Source organism: Canis lupus, chromosome 7 (assembly GCF_011100685.1).
Source record: "Canis lupus familiaris isolate Mischka breed German Shepherd chromosome 7, alternate assembly UU_Cfam_GSD_1.0, whole genome shotgun sequence".
Taxonomy (NCBI): Eukaryota; Metazoa; Chordata; class Mammalia; order Carnivora; family Canidae; genus Canis; species Canis lupus.
Genome location: NC_049228.1, coordinates 48,713,078 through 48,736,826, shown reverse-complemented (window position 1 = coordinate 48,736,826; position 23,749 = coordinate 48,713,078). Strand labels below are relative to the sequence as shown.

The window sequence follows — 23,749 nt, the reverse complement described above, 5'->3', positions numbered from 1 at the left end:
TAAATAAATAAAAATTAAAAAAAAAAAAAAAAAAAGAAGTCATTTCCATACCCACGTTCATCTAGATTTTATTCTATGTTATCTTCTAGGGGTTTTATAATTTTGCATTTCGGTGATCTATTTTTTTTTTTTAAGATTTTATTTATTTATTCACGAGAGACACACAGAGAGAGAGAGAGAGGCAGAGACTTAGGCAGAGGGAGAAGCAGGCTGCATTCAGGGAGCCCAATGTGGGACTCGATCCTGGGACTCCAGGATCATGCCCTGAGCCGAAGGCAGATGCTTAACTGAGCCACCCAGGCATCCCTAGGTGATCTATTTTGACTTCATTTTTGTGTTTCAAATTCTGTGTCTAGATGCATTTTTTTTGCATGTGGAGCACCAATTGTTCCAAACCATTTGTTGAAAGTCTTTGTTCTGTTATATTGCCTCTGCTTCTTTGCCAAAGATTAGGTGACTCTTTAAGGGGTCTATTTCTGGATTCTCTCTTCTGCTCTATTCATCTGTTTGTTTCTTCTTTTCTCAAAATCAAATATCTTGATTATTGTAGCTCTTTATTAAGTCTTGAAATTGGATACTAACAACAGTTCGAGAACTGTTGTTCTTCAAAATTGTGTTCATAATTCTTGGCCGTTTGCCCTTCCATATTGACTTTAGAATCAGCTTGTTGATATGTATAACCTGCCTGAGATTTTGACTGAGATTTTACTAAGTCTATAGATCAAGTTGGGAAGTACTGACATCTTGACAATTTCAAGTCTATCTGTGAACAGAATATATCTCTCCATTTATTTTGTTCTTTGATTTTGTTCCACATATTTTTGTAGTTTTCTTCATAGAGATGGTGTTATATTTATACCAGTTTCATTTTTAGGGTGGTAATGTAAATGATACTGTGTTTTTAATTTAAAATTTGACTTGTTTATTGTTGGTATATAGGAAAGAGATTGACTTTCATTTGTTAACCTTGTATCCTACAACTTTGCTCTAAATGCTTACTAGTTCCTGGAGGTTTGTTCGCTTTTTTCCCCCCCTGGAGGTTTTTTGTTTTTGTTTTGTTTTGTTTTTGTTTTTTTTTTACTTTTCTTTGTTTATGTCTACAGAGATGATCGTGTCATCTGCAAATAAAGACAGTTTTACTTCTTTCTTCACCATTGTATACCGTTTATTTCCTTTTTATTGTCTTATTGCATTAGTTGGTACTTCTAATTAACCATGTTGATGATAATTACAATTTTTATCCTCTTTTCTACGAAATCATGTTAAAATTTTCTTCATTTTATTTATTCTGCAGCTCACCAAAGCTCACCGACAAGGACACATGGTGAAAGTGGATTGGCTGGATAGATTGACATTTAGAGAAATAGAAATGATAAATGAGGTGGGTTATATCCCTCTTTTTTTAACCCCCCAAAATATTTTTTCCAGATATCTAGGTCAGGACTTTTTGAGAAGCATTGCTTATTGCCAGGTTATCTCACAAATGTGAGAACATTGAGGATTACTTGTAGTTGTGAGTTTTGTGTTAATAAGCGGAAAACTTGGAATATCTGTTTTTCTTATGTTTTAATGTTATATTGAACCATGAAGTAGGCAGTGGACATCATAAGTATACTTATGTATACATAAGTGTTATACAAGTAAAGCCTGGTTAAGCTGAATGCCTCACTTGTGTGTTCTCTATTTGGCAGCTTATGTTTAGATTCAATTCAGTATTGGATTCTTTCAACACAATGCTGCTGTTTTCCTTCAATTACCTTAAGTCATTGTTAGTACTTGCTCTCCCCAATTAAAATATGTGTGTTTTATGTGCTATATTACATGTAAGACTCTGCACCCTTAGTAAAGTTGCATGGTTTCAACGAACTTTGTTTCTTGATCTTGTTTTTTGATCCAGAATATGTTTAATTAAAAGATGGCTTCTATGAAACTCTTTCCAAAAGCTGGAACAAGATTTTCTTTTCTTTTTTCTATATTTGCACTGAAATACTAGATGTGTGGCCTAAAATTCTGTCACGAAGATAGAAAGAACAATTATTTTAATCACATTAGGAGAGAGAAATGTCAGTTTTTGTGATGCCTACCTTATTGTGATCACCACAGGGCATAACTGACTTATTTTATATTCTCTGAAAGAGAATATAGTGGGTTGAAAGAGAGATATTTTTAATTTTACAATGAACACTTAAATTCTATTGTTCATTTTAAAAAAAGAAAATTAGTTGTGTTTAACAATGTTTATATTCAGTATGAATAAACTGGGCATTTTTTCTAAATTTATTCATAATACACTCATGTATTTCAACTGAAAACAAGTTTACTTTTTTGAATGTTTATAATAGTCACCTTCCTAAAATAGCTAAGTCAGAATATTTACTTATATTTTTCTGTTCTTCAACATAGATAGCCTTTGGTAGAAAAGGCAGTGGTAGGGCTTACTTTGTCTACCCATGCTCACCTTTTTCACCCCCACTCTTTAAAAGATAGGAGAACATTGCCATTACTATAATTAGACTATATAATATGTGTCATAAAGCTGAACAATTTAAGTAACTTCTTTAGACCTTTATGATTTTACACATAAAGATTTAAAGCCGTTTTAAAAACTGTTTTAAAACTTACCACCCTTTTAGACTTTCATTTATTTTCACTTTATTATTGTCCTAGTGTTTTCCTTTTCTTTTTTTTAAGGGGACATGTTGTTAAGTTGGAGAAAAAGTAACTGTCCCTCAGTATATTTAAAGTATATCGATAAAAATTTACAAATGATTGCTAATTATCTTAAGACCATTTATAAATTGTGAAAAACTTGTGAGAGTTATATCTGTTTACTCAAATGGCTTCTGTCTTTAGTTACATACTTTACTTTTGTTTTTCTTATACTTCCATAGTTAGATTAGACATAAGGTTTAAGGGTAAACTGTTCTTTGCTTAAGGTTGTTATAAGTAGGAGATATCGTTATTTTTGAAATAAAAGTTTTCATGGAAATGAATAAAAAATATCTTCAAAAATTTATATAATAAAATCCAAACTAGAATAAATCAGATATGTCATTAACTTTGAGAAGAGAGTTATAGGTGAATAGTAGACACTACTGGATAAAACAATAGTGCTATATGTAATAAAAATTGTAGTACTATAAAAAATAGTGTGTTTATAATAATGAAATAAAAATTTATTGCATTTTAAGTTGATAGATCATGTATTAGTGACTTGGAAATAATGATACATACTGATCCTTTAAAGGAATGTTGAAGATCATTATTTTTCATAAAAATCTTTTTTTTTTCTTTTTTTTAGAGTGAGAAACGAAGTTCTAATTTCATGTACTTGATGGTTGAGTTTCGGTGTGTCAAGTGTGATGATAAGGAATATGGTATTGTTTATTATGAAAAGGTATTTGCTTTGGAACTGTTTATAGTCTCTGAAGTAGAGGGGAGGGGAAACATTAAAAAAAAATTACTGTTGTACCTGCTGAGATGAATTATTTGGTTGCAGGATAGCAGCAGACAGCTGTCAGCAGCAGCTGTTTGTATATACACAAATCAGATCATATAGCTACAACAAGATTACAAAAGCCGATCACTCATGTAATGCAGTTCTGGGTTCCAGAATTCAATAAATATGTAACAGATGAAAAACTTTTTGATTAATTGTTCTGCAAATTGGCAAGTAGGACGTTAAAGCAATAGCTTTATTAACAATTATTATTCATTTGAAAAATAAAAAGGGAATCAGGTTTTAAGTGATAAGCTGTTGAAAGTTAAGGGTATATTTATTATTTGAGTTTGTATATATGATGTGTGACCCTGACATAAGTATGCTTATGAAAGACTTCCTAAATATGTATTTATTTATATAATAAATGCAGAATTTAAAAACCATGTTATCAATAGGCTGAGTGATAACAAGTATGCACTTATGGATTGGCTCTGGTCTGGTCTGCTCATTATGCAAAAGAAAGTAGTGTGTTTAATATGTAGCTACTTGAAAAATATCTGTGCTTTAAATGGTTGTTGAAGGGTCTTAATTTAAGCACTATAGAAATAATTGCATAAGTAGTTCAGAACTACATAAACCAGGTATTATTGTGGAAATACTTAGGTGCTTAAATCAGTTTGAGTGAGGACAGACTTGATATGTGGCATAATAGAATAATATTTCTTCTAGTATATAGCTAAGCTTATATGCAGTATCTTTATTAGAAGCAACACTTCTAAATTATATTTATGCCTTGGTGTTAGTTATTAAAGCTGTCACAGTGATTTTTTAAAATATACATTTTTTTAATAACTAAGTATTTAAAAGAAGTTTTCATAATGGAGTTTTAGGGTTTGTGTAGTTAATTTATGATCATTTTTCTGGTACTTCTCAAATTAACACATAATTTTTTTCTCTTTAGCTTCTATCCCTTCTCTTTAGTAAAAGGTTAGGAAAAGTTAACCTGTTTCTTTTTTTTTTTTTTTTTAATATGATAGTCTTTGGTAAAAAGAAGTTAAGAGGATAGATGACTTAACATTGCTTATTAATTGATTAGAAAAATTACATTGAAAAAATGGGAAATATAGGTGAGTGAAATCATTTTGTCACCAATACACTTTAATAAAATCATGTTTTACATTTTATACTCTGTGTAACTAAAAGCATTATTTTTTGACCATATGGGATTTATATTGCAAAAACATGCTAATGGGATTAGTACTTTCAAACATAAGAGATGTGAAGAATCTTTTGAAAGACAGCTTTGATAATAGATGAAATAATAACAGAATAAAAATTAGAAGAATTTCAAGTATTTTTGAAAAGGTTCTTAACCCCTTTCTATGGCTTCTTGAAAATTGCTCATAAATTAATGCCTGTCTACCTACCCTGTCATATTTCCACTTAGTGTAAAGATTGCTGGGCCAGTGTATTGAATCTAATGGAAATAGACTTTCTTGTCACCTGTCATTTGTGACAGATAGCCTTAGTGAAGATTACTTGTCACAGTTGGGCTGATAAATGTGTTTTCTGGTGTTGTGACTGAGAACCAGCCTGTTAAACAACGGCTGTGGGAATTTGTGGTTTTCTGTAAGACTCAATTACTGAACTAAAGTCAAGTCCCAGTACTTCCCCTCTTCAGTCTATTCTGATTTGGTTGCATATGTCTAACATTGGAAATACTAGCATTTGGAAATTGACAGAAAAGGTTGATGTGAGATGTACAGTAGTGAGGAAATGAATTTTGACCTTAATTAGTTTAGCCTTTTCCAGTATGTATGCAGTGACATTTATCATGTTGAATTACCTCTCTTGCCTGATTTGGATAAAAATAAAAGCCAATGCTTATCAAAAATGATAATATCAACAAAATAGGACAGCTTTATTAAGAATTGATGGATTAATTCTTATGCAAGTTTGCATTGTTTTGAGTAGAAGCAATGCTGCTGAGTGTCTAGCTGTGTATAAATAACAGTAACATTAGCTCCATGCTTAAAATCCAACTTTTTTGAATGGAACTCAGTTGTGATATCTTGAAAAGTTACCAACATCTGCTTAGTAGTTTTTGCAAATGATGCAACATGTCCCTTCTGTCATAATTTAATTATACTTTGTGGCTTCTTATTCTAAGTTTGAAAATAAGGACATTCTATTTTTGACTACTAGCATTTTAAACAGAGTTAAAAATAACTGACAAAAGCAATCTACTAATTTCTAGACCTCCTATGTCCAAAAACTGTAACAAATTTTTATTGTTAGATTTTATTTTTCCCCAAATATGTCATTAGCAACAACAGTTAAAAAATGGATATGTATTTTAAAATACAGTTGAAAGATACTTTTTTTTTTTTAAGATTTTATTTATTTATTCATGAGAGACACAGAGAGAGAGAGAGAGAGGCAGAGACACAGGCAGAGGGAGAAGCAGGCTCCATGCAGGGAACCCCATGTGGGACTCGATCCCGGGTCTCCAAGGATCACACCCCGGGCTGCAAGCGGCACTAAACCACTGCGCCACCCAGGCTGCCCGAAAGAAGATACTTTTTTAAAAGGGAGGAATGATGTTCATTAGATAGAAGGAGAATACATTGGAGTGTATATTATCATGTATTCTTATCATCTGGTTAAACTCTTGTTTATTTTTTTAACTTACTATGCTATAATCCAGGATGGTGATGAGTCATCTCCAATTTTAACAAGCTTTGAGATAGTAAAAGTTCCTGACCCTCAGATGTCTATGGTGAGTTATTGCCAAATTTTTTATGAAGTGCTTTTCTCCAGAGTGATTATGACTTGGATCCACATCATAGAGTTTCTTTTTAAAAAGTGTATCTGTAACTAACTTAGTTATTTGAAAGTGACTCATAAGTCCATTTTAGCTATCTGGAATCAGGTTCAAGTAGAACTTTTACAATATCAACATCTAAAAATATGGCCATATGGTCAGAATAGTGTAGTGTTGGGGAACCATTTATTTAAATTATTGGAAGAATTAGGGAATGTAGTCTGGAAGTGAGAACTTGGGGAACCAGGTATTTGAAACATTGTCATCATATAGCAGGATGTGACACTGGGTTCAATGGATAAGAATTTTAGGGAGACTGATTTTGTTGAAAAATCTAGAAGATTGTTGTAGCTACTAGAACTATCTAATTTGGATCCTGGTGACTTGAATGGTTTTGAGATACCTATCTATGCAATTTTTGAGATGATAGTTTTGGAATATGAAACATGAAGAATTGTAACTTTACAACAGAATTTTAATTAGGTGACTTTAAATTTAGAACGTTTCAGGCAAAAAATCTTTTTAGTAGCATAATTGATAACATGATACTCATACTTACAACTGATTATATCACTCTGAACCATTTTATTCTTACTTTTTACATTTCTAATTGGATTAGTTACTTCCTAAGCAGACCAAGTAAATTTAAAGTAGCATATTAGAAGATAAAAGCATAAAAAAAAAAAGAAGATAAAGCATGATGATGGAGGTAAATACAGGTTATTAAAGCAGGAAGTAATGATCAGTGGCCCAACATCAAAGGAAGAGATAGAGGAAAAAGAGTATACAAAATTAGGGGGAAAAAAAGGCCACTTGGGAATCTTTTGGGAAAATAAAAAAACATCCTAAATATGATAAAGGTGACATTTCATCACTGGAACATAGTGCTAGGGAACTGAGTAGCTATTTGGAGAAAGTAAAATTAAATCAGACCCGTACCTCACGTCATCCATAAAGAAATATTCGAAATAAATCAAGGATTTAAGTAATAAAAAACGAAGCCTTACTAGTACTTTACTTTCAGTGGAAGGAAAAACTTTTTTTGTTGTTGTTGTATATATGTTTTTATTAACAATGACTCAAAATCCAGAGGCAATAAAGGAAATGATTGATAAATTTGACTACATTAAAAATATTGCATGGCAAAACACCATCACAAAAAACAGTGGACAAACTGGAAGAAACTCTTCTTGACATACATCACAAAGGGATGAATAATATATAGAGAATTCTTAAAAACTTTGTCAAAAGGAGCAAAAAAACCCAATTAATAGAAAGGAAAAAGACACAAGAAGACAGTTCACACATGTGAAAATAAAATAAATCTCTTTAAATAAAGACAGTATGTTGAAAACTAATGATTTTGGCCATAGGTAAAGTAGTTCATACCAAATATGTATATATTCAAGCATTATGGTCATCGTCCCGGTCCTCAGTCACTACTGGCAGTTAAACTGCTAAGATAATAGTACCATGATATCCACAGGTCACTAGTAGCTCATAGGAAGAGGGAATGCTTTAGTCCTGGTTGTCAGGGAAGATTTTAGAGTGAAGGTTTTATCTGAATAGGTAGGGGATATATGGAGAATGAGGGGTATTATGAGATGTTTTAAGAAGCTGGAATGGTAAGTGCATATTTTGGCAGTAGTGAAGCATAGGGCATATTTAGTTTCCCTATCTCAAAATGGTGGTTTTTTTCCCCCAATTTAATTTCTGTTCTTTTTCTTTTAAGATTTATTTATTTTAGAGAGAGAATGGGGGGAGGGGCAGAAGGAGAGAATCTTCAAGTAAACTCCCTACTGAGGGTGGAGCCTGCTGTGGGGCTTGATCTCAGGACCCATGAAATTATAACCTGAGATGAAGAAAATGGTGATATTAAAAAAAAAATACATAGGGCACTAAAGTTGTAATAAGAATAAAATGTTAAGTATTATAAAATGGTCTCAAGTAAGCAACTATTTACTTTTGCATTTCTAATTGGCTGTTGAGACTTCCTTTTGATGAAGTTTACATTATTGGTTAATATTTATAAATATTTTATAGGAGAATTTAGTTGAGAGCAAACACCACAAGCTTGCCCGGAGTTTAAGAAGTGGGCCTTCTGACCATGATCTCAAACCTAACGCTGCCACAAGAGATCAACTAAATGTAAGAGAATTTAAAAATGATTAACATAAAGAAATATGTACTTTGGTTGCAACTGATATGATAACTACTTCATTTGAGAGTGATTCAAATGCATGTTTTTCACAGGTCCATGAAATCTATGTAATTTTGACAATTTTGCTTTTCCTGTAGTTTTTTTGTTTGTTTGTTTGTTTAATCATTTTGAGGCTTTGAGAAAATATATTAACCCTGGAGGCAGAGCTGCAAATATATACTTCCCTTGGTTTAGCAGTCTTAGAAACTGGCTTTAAGGTATTGTCTGAGAGAAGCCTTGGTATGCACACATGCATTATGTGTGTTTACTTGATAGGGGAGATGTTTATTATTTTCTTTTTCCTTTTGGAAAGAAAGGGGACTTTTGTTATTTTAATTTAGTTTGGTTTTGGTTGAATGAAATGAACTCTGTAGTTACAGATTTTTATATGGAGTGTGACTTTTTAAATCTACTCTTCTCCCTCTACACTCCAGTAATATCCTTTTGAGACTGATAAGTCCACCAAATTAAGTTTTACTCTGCTGCATATACATTCTCCCTACTTCTATGATAATTCTATTATAGAAACATTTAAATAAATGAAAAATTTTAAATGAAATGGAAATAAATAGGAAGAATATATTTGACAAAAGCAGTTCTTTTTTTTCTTTGTTGTAGATTATTGTGAGTTATCCACCAACCAAGCAACTTACATATGAAGAACAAGATCTTGTTTGGAAGTTTAGATATTATCTTACTAATCAAGAGAAAGTGAGTATCTTGAATATTTTCCTGTATGAGATTTATCTGCAAACTTTGTTGCTAATGAATAAGATGAAGGTAAACTGCCATGGAAAAATAGAGTGTTACTGTCAAATTAAAAAACATGTTATAGGGCAATATGTGTGAAACTTCATTTTTTACATATTACTAAGGGTATACACACAAAGATACAGGTACCAGTTTGTAGATGCACAGATTATACATAGGTGCATAGTTTGAATGGGGGAAGGCAGAGAGATTTGGGTTCAGTTTCTGGCACTTCTGGTTATTTTTTTCTAGGTAAGGTTAGGAGAATTACTTTGGAGGCTTGGTTTCCTCAGTTTTCTAAGGATACTAGTTCTTCATTCACAGGTGAGATAATACTGATGAATAACCTGGCCAAATACCTGGCACTTAGTAGATGCAGAGTAAATATTGATTCACTTCTGTCTTCATTGTTCTCACGTCTTTGAACCTGGATGACTAGCAAATTATTTATGTTATTAAAAAGACTATAGGGCAGTCCTGGTGGCTCAGCAGTTTAGCACCGCCTTCTGGCCGGGGTGCGATCCTGGAGACCCGGGATCGAGTCCCACATTAGGTTCCCTACATGGAGCCTGCTTCTCCCTCCTCTGCCTGTGTCTCTGCCTCTCTCTCTCTCTCTCTGTGTGTGTGTGTGTGTGTGTGTGTCTGTCATGAATGAATAAATAAAATCTTAAAAAAAAAAGACTATAGAATTTTGGAGGAGATGTGGCTAGAAAGGGAGTATGAGAAATGAAATTTGAAATGTTTAATGAGTTTGTGGAGTGGCATCCATCTTGGCATGCAGGATAGAGGCAAGGTCAGAACTAGACATTTGCTTTTCTTTACTTTCTTTTTTTATCTCTCTTTTTTTCAAGATTTATTTACTTATTTGAGAGAGAGCACGCATGTGTGAGCAGAGAGGAGGGGCTGAGGGAAAGGGAGAGAGAGAACCTCAAGCAGATTCTGTGTTGAGTATGGAGCCCAATGTGGGGCTTGATCTCACAACCTGAGATCATGGTCTGAGCCGAAATTAAGAGTCAGCTGCTTAACCAACTGCGCCGCCCAGGTGCCCCTAGACATTTGTTTTTCTTTTTTTTTTTTTTATTTATTTATTTATGATAGTCACAGAGAGAGAGAGAGAGGCAGAGACATAGGCAGAGGGAGAAGCAGGCTCCACGCACCGGGAGCCCGACATGGGATTCTATCCCGGGTCTCCAGGATCACGCCCTGGGCCAAAGGCAGGTGCCAAACCGCTGCGCCACCCAGGGATCCCGACATTTGTTTTTCTTAATGAAACAGTGGAGTTGATGAAGTTTCTGGAGAGGGAATTTTGATAAATTCGTCAGCACTGGATTTGGGTCTGGAGACTTGGTTCTGAGTCTTCCTTTTGCCACTGAGAAAATTTTTGACTTCTGGTTAATCACTTCACCGGTGTGAATCTTAGTTTTTCATATTTAATATGAGTTGATTAAATGATTGTTAATGTTAAGTCTCTTTTAGTACTTAGTGAGGTTAAGTCTCTTTTAGTACTTAGAGAGCAAAGGTGAGGAAACCTTTGCAAGAGCATAGAAGTACCTCTTGATGTGCTCACATCTCTGAGTTAGAAGGGAACGTGGTCAGTGAAGTCATAGAAAAGTGGATTGTGTAGAAAATATTTGCAACATCACACACATGCCTCAGCAGGAATTTTGAAATGGGTTGGGGACAAAACTGAAGTGTCAGGAAAATTAGTATCTGTCAGAAAGCTATTATATAATTATATGAGAATTAATGAATATGTTTTACAAACTCCTGAGATAGTCTTTGGCTACTTTTGTTACTTGTTTTTCTGAAACAGTTGCATTTTAAAAGAAAATAAAGTAAATATAAAAAGAAATAGAAGAGAAAATTTTTATATTTTCTAAAGTAAATATAAAAATTCAGTTGCAGCTCATCTTAACTCTCTTACCTTTTCTTTTTTATCTTTTATTGATGCCTTGGGAAATTCTTTGTAGATGAATCATATTAACTCTCCTTTACATTGTTAACAAGGGTAAGAGAAGAATTTTAAATTTACCATAGCTTTGAGTGTTATTCTCTTCATCACATCAAAAGAAGAAATATTCATCAGTAGAAACTCCGGTTTCTGTGTTTTTTTAAGAAGATTGAGCTGGTACATGATACTTTGTTAAATGAAGAATAACCTTTGTCACAGAAATTGCATCTTGAATGTAGCACAGTTTTTTTTCTAAAATACACAGTGAAATATTGAATTAAACCTGTTAGAATGTATGGGTTCAAGAAGCATAGAAAAGATTTACAGAGCAGAACTGCCTTAGATAGAAAGGCTTGCAAGACAAATTGTTTGTTTAAACAAGTAGTCACTTCCCACTGAAATTCAATTACTTCTAGATATGTGCAAAAGAAATAAAATGCTGAAGTGATATAAAGTGTGTGACAAGTTTCATTTACCTAGTTGATTTCAAGTTTTCGAAAGGTGGGTGATGAAACTTCAATTCTCTGGACATATTGTAGGATTCTTATGATCACTAGAGTTAGAGCAAAAGATATTTTTTAATGTTTGGGAAGCACTTTCCAGTAAACCAAATATATATATATTGGCCTTGAAGTGACCAGAGGAATTATTCACACAGCAACATTTGTATCTTTGTAATAATTTAAATGGGTTTTATAGAAAACAAATATTCTTGTACCCCTGTCCCTTCATTTATTTACACAGAGGAATTCTTTCAGTGTCAGTTTCTCAGAAACTGATTTAGGTTATTTGGTGTTTGGGCCCGGAGGCTGAAAAGATTTCTTGGAGAGAAAACAGTACTCAGAAAACAAATTGGTAGAAATTAGTTCTTACAAAGTTATACTTCTTATTTACTTTTTAATTAAATTTGGTCTTTTCACCTATTTTTCTAAATGACCTGTCTTAAGTACTTTGGATGAAAACCCTCTAGTCTAGATTTGATGTTGCACCTAAAAAGTTCACAGTAACCACTTTGTCTAGCCAAACCAGTGAAATTTAGGAATAATTTTCAAATTTGTGGTTCATACTATGTAGGAAGGAACTTATTTTTATGAAACTCAAAGCGTGAATATTTTAACTTTCCAACCCAGTAAATGGTAAATGGCTTCTTATAAAAATGTTATTTGAAAATAACTTTCTAATGTCATTCTAGGCCTTATCTTTGGGGGAAAAAGAGCAGTAGGAAGAGTCACATGTGGTGAAGATAATAGTGATGCACTGAATGTTCTGTGAGGCTGTTTCTGATGTAGCTACTGAGACAGTGACATTAGGACAATATCGTATATGTGCTTCCTGTCAAGAAGTTGATGATGGAGGCATAGCAGAAATAAATTCAGTTCAGCAAGAATTGGTTACCACTCTTTGCCTTCATATTATTCAAGACTCTGGGTGTCCAGATACCATTTCTCTGTCTTCATGTAAATTAAAAACTGTTTTAGGGAAAGGCTATTTGTATACAATCAAAATGGAGAAACATAAGCATGTAGTTGATTAAAGGTTACTCTCAATAAACATTTAGGTAATTAGTATAATAATGTAGAGTAGAACAAGGTCAGTGTGTTGTGATATGGAGGAAGTTTCACAGAGCAAAGATTGGTCTTAAGTTTGAATAAGCTTCGATGATATTTTTTATTTGATGATCATTTTTCATGGGGAAGAAGCATGAGTAAGGCAGTGTGTTGTTAGGTTCAGAGACAAAGATTTGTCTGATTGGTTATGAAACGGAAAAGATGGAGTCAGATCGAGCCTTGAATTCTATACTTGGGAGTTGGATTTCACTGGTGATACGAAACCACTAAAAACAGAATGTGTCTTAAGAAGTAATGTTTTAAGGAAGTCAAACCAAGGTGGATTGGAGTATATCTGAGAATGAAAAAAGACCTAATTAGGAGGCTCGTGTATGATTTTGATAGTGATATTGGAGGGCTAGGTAAGGAGAGGAGAATGCATAAAAAAACTTGGTGACATCTCCCAGGAGTTAGGCTTGAGTGCCTGAAATAAGGAAATAGGGCAAATGGAAGGAGCAGGGTGAGGAGATATTTTTGAGTTGGAAGTATTAGAAGCACAAATGTAATTTTGTAATATAGTAAGAAATATGTATTTAGTTTTTGTTTCTGGCTCAGTTTCTAAAGCCCTGGGAACCTCCTGACTGGTAGGGATGAGAAGAGTGTCTTTTGTTATTCGTAATAAGCCGCTTTCAACATCACCTGCGTTTACGCTAATGAATTGACTCTTGCCGATGGGACTGGTTGCTAGAGGAACCAACCAAGTGACTAGAGGGTTGGAATTTTCAGCCCTGCCCCTTAACCTCTGGGAGGGGCACTAGGAATTGCATTCATCACCACCGGCCAGAAATGTAATAAATCATACCTATGTTTAACAAAACCTCCATAAAAACCAAAATGACAGGGTTTGTAGAACTTCTGGGTTGGCGAATGCATCCATGTGACAGAAGAGTGGCACATCCAGACTTTTATAGGGACAGAAGCTCCTTGGCGTGGGACTCTTCCAGACCTTGCCCCTTGTATCTTTTTGTTTGGTTATTCATTTTGTTTGCTCTATAATAAACTGGCAATAATAAATAAAGTATTTCTCTGAGTTTTGTGAGCTGTTATAGCAAATTACTGAACCTGAGGAAGGTGTTGTTGGTAACATTTGATTTGTAGCCAAGTCAAATAGAAGTGTGGGCAACCTGGGGACCCCAAATTTGCAATTGGCATCTGAAATGCGAAGCAGTTTTGTAAGACTGACCTTTTAACCAATGGAATCTTCAGTAACTCCAGGTAGTTTAAAATTGAATTAGATTGTGAGACACCTAGTTGGTGTCCTCAGAGATTTAAGGAATTGTTTGGTATGGAAAACCACACATGTGTTGTCAAGTGTCTAGAGTAGAAAAATGGATTTCTCTTTAGCAACAAATGAGAAACTCCCAATAACTTAACTTGGTAGAAGTTAAAAATAGGGCTATATATGGTGAACATATTTTTTTCAGCTCTGAAGTGATGGTGAGAGTAGGAGATAATTCTAGGAGTAGGAGATAATAGTGGGGAGGTTCTAAGATCAGAAGGAAGGTTAATAAATTATTGCTGTTAGTATAAAATGTGGCAATAAATATGGTAATGTTAACATTTGATGTTGGACTCAACATCAGAAATAGAAAAACAATATCATGATAAAATAATTAGCTTATATTCATTATATACAAAGTACTCTTCTAAACATTTACTATTCAGTAACTATTACTACAACCTTTTTAAAAAAATATTTTGTTTATTTATTCATGATTGACACACAGAGAGAGGCAGAGACATAGGCAGAGGGAGAAGCAGGCTCCATGCAGGGAGCTCAATGCAGGACTTGATTCCAGGACCCTGGGATCACGCCCTGAGCCAAAGGCAGATGCTCGACTCCTGAAGCCATCCAGGCGTCCCATACCAGAACCTTATAAGTGATTTAAAGTTAAATAATGTGCCCCTCGTGACTCAGCTAATAATTGATGGAGCTGGGACTTAGGGTTTGCCCCCGAACACTCTGGCTCTAAAGCATGTACTCACCAGTTACCTGTGGACACTCTAAGGATAAAATTACATCATTTGAATCCTGTACTTTGACATACATCAATACAGCCAGATCTTCTGAGGGCCAGAAATTAGATATCAACATTATTATTGGTTCAAATTCTTATACTTTCTACTTTTCTTGTCTCTCTTCTCCTTGTTTCCTTCTTCTTTCTACTACCTCTTTGTGTTGGTGACATTTAGCACTATAAAGTTGTGAACTTTTTTGTATTTAAGTTCCTTGGCAGCAGCAAGGTCTATAAATCTTACTAGTAAATCCGTAAATCTGAGAATCTGGGAGTTAGATTGTTTCAGTTATTGAATTGAGAACACCAGCATGCTGTAAGATTTGCTTATAAGTACATTTCCACACATTTGTATTAAGACTGCTGATGTACTGTGAAATGGAAAAGTTTTCACTGTAGTTATTTAAGAAGTGTTGCTTTGCTTCAACATTCAGCATAGAAATACATTTTAAAAGTGAAAAATAAATTCATGGAATAAGTTAAAAGGGTGGTATGTGTTGTCACACAGAAAGGGAGCACCGTGCTAAATGGCACCGGGGAGATACAAAAGAAATGGATAGCTAATTTTGCAGAACGCAGACTCCCAGTTGTAGAGATAAGAATGCCCACAAAAGCACTTGGCAGTTAGAAGAGCATCATTTGAATGGAAAGAGTAAAATTAAGGCAACTACTAAATGAAAAGCTCTGAGTTGCTGAAAACTTACTGGAAAAATTGAGTCTTTGATAAGCTGGCCTTTGAAGTTGATGCTTCTGTTTGGGTGAAGAGCTTGTAGACAGAAGTTAGACAAAGTCATGTATAAAATAGGCTAACTTGGTTGAAGCATAGAGGGAGAATGAAATTTTTATAAATTTGATCCTATCATCTACTGAGAAACCACCCTCTAAAACTATGGTGGTTATCATCAACTATTGGAAAAATTGTCCATGTGGTGGGGTTAAATTTATTCTCATTCTCTCCATTAAAACTGACCAGTGGGAAGAAATTGCATGAAAACACATTTGTCTTTCAGTACCTTACAGTTTCACAACAGTAACAATGTCTTCACTGTCTATGAAAACCATGGGACCTTTGGAAAGTAGTCATTACTTAAATATTAATTTAAGTAATTACTTAAATATTAGGAATTACTTAAATATTAGGTCTCTTTTTGTCAGGGATGTTAAAGATGAATTTCTGTTGACAGGTGGAGATTCATTCTAACATCACTTCCAACTTGAGCTTCTGAGAGTTTGTATGAAGTGATTAGAAGAGAAACTGGTATTAAGGCTCTTAGCTAGAAGGCTGTGCCAAACTCTCGATGTGTAGTATATTGAAAATCAACTTGAGGGGAAATGCAGGAAATATTGCTAAAAATAATGGTTTGGAATTGGGAATGGATTTAGGAGATGGGTGTTGGTGGAATAATGGCTCTAAGGGGCATAGGTTTAGCTAATTAGGAGACGGCAGTGTCTTAATGATAAGGGGGAACCATCTGGTGGAAGATGCATGGACTGAGAGAATTAGCGGACCTGGATTTTGGGTGTAGCTTGTCCACCATTTTGAGGTGATGGGCAAGCACTTATGTTCACTGAGATTATATACAGTTTGAGCAGTGGACCAGATAATCTCTATTGTGCTTTTTTGCTTAATTTAGTTAAATCAAGAATAAGTTAAGAGGTGGGCATCAAGGCTCATTTTATGTTATACCAACCAGTAAATTGTGTTTTGTTATCCAAAAGGACATTTTCTTGAGAACTTGATTAGTTTACTAATGAAGAGATTTTAGTAGCAATTTAAATTTTTTTTAAAGATTTTTATTTATTTATTTATTCGAGAGAGAGAGAGAGAGAGAGAGAGAGGCGCAGAGAGCACAGGCAGAGGGAGAAGCAAGCTCTATGCAGGGAGCCTGATGTGGGACTCGATCCCAGGACTCCAGGATCATGCCCTGAGCTGAAGGCAGGCGCTAAACCGCTGAGCCACCCAGGGATCCCCGCGATTTAAATTAAAAAAAAATTTTTTTTACATTTTTTTAATTTAAATTTTTAAAGTTATCTTTGTTCAAAAGATGAAATCATGGAGAAAGAAGAAAATGAGATCAGTCTGTAAAGTGTTCCCAGTAGGAAGATGTGACAATATAGTTTTTTTGTTTTTTGTTTTGTTTTGTTTTTACTGGAAAACAAGTATACAACCTTGTTAAAGGAGCTTTTATTAATGTATGCAACCATGAGTGATATGCTCCAAGGTCATTTACTTACCCGAATAATACTGTGAAAACTTTAGATGGGTAAGCTGCCTGTCTAAAGAAGTGAGGTTCCAGAAAGACACTATGAACAGGCAGCTGAATCATAGAATATTTGCTGCTGCTTCTGTATTTATCTATATGCTTGTTTCTGTGGAGTTTATGTTTGATTGTCTGTCTTTTTAAATAGTTAATTCTCTGTGTAAGAGCAGTACATACTTAATTTAGTTTGAGCTCTCATGTGAGAGTATTTAGGAAACCCAAAGACCCTGAGGTGTTTGAGAGTGAGGTTAGTGGTGGGGATTCTACCCTCGCTTGACTCTTCATTCATTGGCTGCAATATTTTATGTTGTAAAATGAAGGTTATCTTTAACACGTCTTGTGAGAATATGCCTCATCTCTTTATTTCCATGCCTTGAGGCCTGCATTATTTTTAAAATAGAAAAGGAAAATGAAAAGCCAAAGAAAACTTAAAAATTCATAGTGCTTTGTAAGTGGTTTAACTTGAAAAATGTAGAGGTACAGGGTACCCATTTCCGTGTTTCCTCTGTTCTGGTGTATTTTTCTAGGATCGCATGTATAACTATGTTTAGTGGTTATAGAAGGAGTCTGTCATCAACTCTGTGACTGACTCTGCCATTAGCACCAAGTGAAACTTGGCCTAGTCATCCTTGACCTCTCTCACCCCAGGTAATATACTGTTGTTTCTAATTTTAAAATTTTTCGGATTTTAGGCTTTGACAAAATTCTTGAAATGTGTGAATTGGGATCTACCTCAGGAGGCCAAACAAGCTTTGGAACTTCTAGGAAAATGGAAGCCAATGGATGTAGAGGACTCCTTGGAGCTGTTATCTTCCCATTACACCAATCCAACAGTGAGGCGTTATGCCGTTGCCCGGTTACGACAGGCAGATGATGAGGTACATTATTATTCATTACTCCTCTTTGGGTACTTTTTTTTTTTTTTTTAAGTAGGCTCCATGCTGGGAGTCCCAGTGTGGGGCTTGAACTCATGACCCTGAGATTAAGACCCGAGCCGAGATCAAGAGTAGGGTGCTCAACTGACTGAGCCACCCAGGTGCCCCAGACTGGGTACATTTTATACTAGAGCCTGATTATAGGCTCACTCCACCACCACCCTGTATGTGTGCCTGTGTGTGTGTGTGTGTGTGTGTGAGAGAGAGAGAGAGAGAGAGAGAGCAAAAGGAGGTGAGGGGTGGGCAGGCATGGGGAGAGAGATTTTTAGAAGGGAAGAGGATATACTAGGTGTGTTTTCAGAAGTAAAATTAAAATATTCCTCCAAGGACTCTTCTGTGAAATGAAAATTTACTTCCTGATCTGTTACATGATAGGACAATCTCTCCCAGGACATTTACCTGGCAGCAGAGCTTGTATTGCTCTGTCTGGAAAAAGGAATTCTAATGAAAAATGGTTTAATGCAGCACCAGCTAGGGAATAATTCAGATCCCCTCTATCAGTCAGTATACAACAAGCTACATTTAATTGCAGCCTTGAAAAGCCCTTGGGGCCTTTAAAGCATAGAGATGCATGGTCATCTTATTCTCCTTCAAACTTCTCCTTTAAACTTTCAGCTGCTGACAATTATATGTATATGTAGATTTTCTGAAGGTGGTTTTGAATCCTCTGGAAACCAAATACTGCAAACTGTGTGCTGGCTATTTATATTACATTTAAAGCCACCAGGGAAGGAGGAACACTCTATGTCAACACAAAGCATTGCTGGATTTTGAATTTTAGTAATTTTTAATAAAATAGAGTAATCCAGCAATTTTTTTTTACTTATTAATTTTTATAGAGTGGATGTCTTTTCCAAACATAACTTAATAGTTTATAGCTAGCCTGCAGAGCTTATGGGATATGGGATAACTCTTCTCAAGCCTTGATATATAGAGGAATGTTGATCCCATAGAACAACTAATATTGAAGATCTTTAAAAAAAATCATTTTAAATCCGTAGTGGCAAAACAGCATTTACTAAGGTCGATAAGGTCAATGTATGTCTGTATTTAATTATAGTAAAATGTAAACAGTAAATAGTGTAGTGAATGCTCACATATAATTTACTCATCTTCAGCAGTTGGCAGCTCATAGCTGGTCTTGTTTCATCTGTAATACCACTTATTTCTTCTTCGGGATTCCCTGCCCTCCACCAGATTATTTGGAGGCAGCTCTCAGATATTGTATGATTTTATTAGTATAGGGTGTTTTTCACTTTCCTGTTAAAAAGCAATCCTAAGTATTTTGATTCAGTATATTTTCTTTCTTTCTCATTGTCTTTATTGTATTACAGTAAAGACAATGAAATGTGGGGCAGCCCTGGTGGCTCAGCAGTTTAGCGCCGCCTTCAGCCCAGGGCCTGATCCTGGAGACCCGGGATTGAGTCCCATGTTGTGCTCTGCATGAAGCCTGCTTCTCTCTCTGCCTGTGTCTCTGCCTCTCTCTCTCTCTCTCTCTCTCTCTGTGTCTCTCATGAATAAATAAAAAAAATAAATCTTTTTAAAAAAAAAGCAATAAAATAAAAATTGAAATGTGGAAATACTGAAATACTTATTTCAAAATTCACTAGAAATTTAACTTAAATCATTAATTCCCCATGTTTCACATGAGTCATAGAGTTTGGCTAAAGGCCTCTGGGCTGTACTCAAGACAGCCTCCTGATGTGGGTTTAGAATTTAAGTAGAAAAATTATAAGTTATCATTTTTTTTTTCTTTTTTAAGTTATCATTTTGATTGTCTCACTTTAGTTCCCTCACAATCTTAATTGAAAGCTGAATATTTATGGTCTCTGGTGATAGTCATATATTCATGCAGGTACTGCATGAATTTCTAGACCATCTTACAATTTTTGTTACACTGTAGAGGATAATGGTAGAAACATCGTGTACATTTTAAACTGCAAAATATGGTAGGTTTCCTTGAGGTTTTATTTTTTTTTAAAGATTTATTTATTTATTTTAGAGTGTGTGTGGGTGCATGAGTGGTGGGAGGGGCAGAAGGAGAAGGAGAGAAGCAGAGTTCTGGCTGAGTGGAGCAGGTCAAGGGGGGCAGGCCTCAACCTCATGACCCTGAGATGAGGATCTGAGCCGAAATCAGGAGTCAGACGCTTAACTGACTGAGCCACCCAGGCTTCCCGTGAGGTTTTAGATACCTAGAGAGCATAAATAGTATGATGGTTATCTCTTGATTTTTCTTTCTCTGAACTTAGTTTAGTGATAAATTGTATATACACAGCTAAAAAAAGGCCTTTTAATTTTAATTAATCAGTTAATACTGATTCTTCAGATATATATTAAGATGAATTTTTTCTTCTCTCTGACTCTATGTACCGATATATATATATGTCTTTGGGAACACTATATATTATTCTTACCTCTGTTTCCTATCCTCAAAAGTAGTGCTAATTGCTGCTTATGTCCCCAGCCATTGGGAAAGGCCAGCTATGGGGAAAGATTATGTGGGGCATAGTTATGAAAGATTGCAGAAAGATTGAACATTTATATTATGTAAATTTTATATTAAAATAATCATATCATTAAAAACTTCTTAATTGAACAGTATAATCTTGGACAATTTCTTATTATCAACACATTTGTTTCCATGAAGTCTGGAAACATAGGCAAATGAATATCAAGGCAAGTGATGTCAAGGGCATGTTTATTTTATTTTTATATATTTTTTTACATTTTTAAATTTAAAGTCAATTTGTCAACATATAGTATAACACCCAGTGCTCATCCCATCAAGTGAAGGGCATCTTTAATCTGTGAAAAAACACTATGTTTCTAGACTATATAGGTACCTGCAGATCTACCTTATTTTTTAAAATTTCTTAATTTTTCAAATTTTTATCTTATTTATTTTTTTTAAAGATTTTATTTATTTACTCATGGGAGACACAGAGAGAGAGAGGCAGAGACACAGGTAGAGGGAGAAGCAGACCCCACGCAAGGAGCCTGATGCGGGACCCAACCCTGGTATCCTGGGGTCATGCCCTGGGCGAAGGCAGGCGCCAAACCACTGAGCCACTGAGGGATCCCTACCTTATTTTTTTTAAACAGCAGCATAGTATTTTACTGCAAGTTTAATTTATAATTTATTTAACCAGTCAGCTTCTTTTGATAGTTATATAGCTTTTCCTATACTATATTTTAGTGAACAGACTTATGTATATATATTTCTATATTGTTAAGTAAGTAGCTTAAATTGGAATTGTTAGGCCAAGAGATACATTCCTCTTACATTTTGCTGATAATGCTCTATGAATTTTTTATTTTGGGACTTGTATCATACTTTAAAAAAATTACAGTTGCTTCACAAGAACATTAAACATAATTGGACAAATTCTTCCCCTCTTTTTTCTTTTTTGTAATTTTCTGTATAATTTTTATACGTTTATTCTTTCTAAGAATTTTAAGATAACTTTTTCATTTTCTTAAAACTCCACCAGAATCTTAAGTGGAATTACATTAAATTTATATATTATGTTAGAAAATATTGACAACTTTATAATATTAAACCTTTGCTTCTGGAGACATGATTTTTGTATTCATTGAAGTCTTCCTGTTAGAAAAATTTTATACATTTTAAAAATAGATTTATTCCCTGACAGTTGTTACTGTTATGAACTACCTCACCCCTTTTATCTCTTACTTCTTTTAGTTAGTTAAATAAAAAGCTATGTTTTAATATTTATGTTTTATCTAATCACTTTGGTGATTTCTCTTGTTATAATGTTAGGTGTGTTTTGCTATATTTTGTGGATATAGCATTGTGCTGTATGGAAAACATCAGCATATAATATGTGCTATATGTGAAATCTGTGCTGGTGAATTTCCTAATGTAGCCACACATTTGTAAAATAAGTCTTCCCAATCTTTGAATACCTTTCAGAATTGAATTTGCTAATATTCCATATGGGAATTTTTTTAAAAGCCATATTTCTTATTGCTGTATGGCTCAAAAGGGGAGATGCCCCATAGAATTTGAGGAGGAAGTTACATTTGAGATGTTGAAGGAAGAGTAAATTTTCACAGTTGGACATGACTTTACATTTTAAATGGAGAGACCAGTATGAGCAAAGGCAAGGAGACTGAAAAGTGTAAGAAAAAATAGAAAGTATTTCACTTTAACAGGAATGTGGGTTGAGTGTAGCTAGCTGTTCAGGAAGTAAGATCAGAACCCATGTCTTTCTAACTGTAAATGCCTATATGAAGAATTACTCTTCATTCAATAAGAAATGGGCAGTCGTTGAGTGATTTTTGACATGGAACTTGGCCTGTGCACTCTAAAACATTAGAATTAACTTGTTATTAAGAGGAATGGTGATAACTATCTAGATAATACTCCATAGCTCTTGGGGAAATTTTACTGAATTGTCTCAGTTGAAAACCTGATTTTTTTTTTTTTCTTTTGTTTTACTCGGATGCTTATGTCCTTCATGCTTGGAGGAATTTTATGTGTTTCAAGATGTGGCTAAATAATGAGCAAACTGACTTTGTACAAATGAAGGAAAGTACAGTTTGACTATAGACTACCCGCCCAACAAGTCAGATAGTAATGAGTGACTTAAAAAGAGGAAGGTTTTCTTCTGAATTCCTCCTTCCTGGGAATTTACCAATACAGCCTTTTTGATTTCACGTGGTAAGTCTTCTATAATGGGGAAAACATAACAGGTGATATATTCAACAGCATTTTTGAAGCATGCCTTAGTAAGGAAGGCTAGCAGTGAAACTTAGTTACTTAGTTACCTTCTGAGAAAGATACTTCTCTTTAAATATATTAATCAACTTTCTGTTATGTAATTCACCTTTTTTTCCTTAGAAAAAGCATGCCTGTTGCTATTAGATGTCATAAGTCTCCAAAGAATAGTAGAAAATCAGATGTTTCTTGCTCCAATTAAAAAAAATGGTTTTTAGAAGCAGAACACTTATAGAGGTGCTTTGATACAGTCATTTGTTTTCTCTGGCCACTGATATCAACATTTGAATGTGAATGAATAAGCCTTTAAGTTTTCATTTAATTTTTTTGTAACAAAATCATATTTAGTGGTGAATTCTTGTGTATTATTCTTTGTCAGTATTTAGAATAATGATAAAAATGTTGACTATGTCAATGTAAGAAAAAAGTTATGAAAAAATATAGAGTTGTATGTATTAAGTGAAAGAAAATAGGTTGTTGGAAGTGATCTTTGTCTTCACGATGTTTGTAGTAAATTGTGGAGATAATAGTTTAGCAATTAAGTACAGATTCTATAGTTGTTACAAATAGGGAAGGAAACTGTGTGCTCTGAAGTTTTGTAGGGGATTTCACTTGGCTTGTGGGCCTAATAAAGAGGAGACTGAGATTGAGGTGGCGGTCACCAAGTTTCAACCATCATCTAATTATGACTTTTGAGGAGCTAACTGGGTGAGTGTCAGCTGGACCTTGAAGATAATGATACTTTTAAGAAGTGTTTGAGTTTTGTGAATTTTTTCAGACTGTAATTCTTTTTAAAAGGAGAGTTTTGGAGTTTTCTTCACAGCCATTGAGAAGGGCCAAGAGAGTATGATATTTATAGAGAGTATGACAGGAAACATTTCCATCCTTAACATTAAACCTAAAGAGTCTTTTTATGTTAAAGGAAAACTCAGGAGACTACTTTGTTGACACGCTGAGTCCTAATTATCCTTTGGTTGTCAATAGCAGTATGGGAAATTTAGGCTTAGGTATTTGTTTTCTTTA

At 34.4% G+C, this 23,749-nt stretch overlaps 1 protein-coding gene across 1 annotated transcript in view; it reads left to right on the top strand.

Moving 5' to 3' along the window:
• The window catches only part of PIK3C3 (phosphatidylinositol 3-kinase catalytic subunit type 3), a 136,886-nt gene that overhangs the window by 38,974 nt on the left and 74,163 nt on the right, over positions 1–23,749 (top strand). The window contains exons 5-10 of the mRNA NM_001287160.1: positions 1,295–1,381; positions 3,302–3,397; positions 6,150–6,221; positions 8,310–8,414; positions 9,085–9,177; positions 17,743–17,928. Of these exons, the coding sequence (NP_001274089.1) occupies positions 1,295–1,381; positions 3,302–3,397; positions 6,150–6,221; positions 8,310–8,414; positions 9,085–9,177; positions 17,743–17,928 (639 nt within the window). The remainder of the gene's footprint in view (positions 1–1,294; positions 1,382–3,301; positions 3,398–6,149; positions 6,222–8,309; positions 8,415–9,084; positions 9,178–17,742; positions 17,929–23,749) is intronic.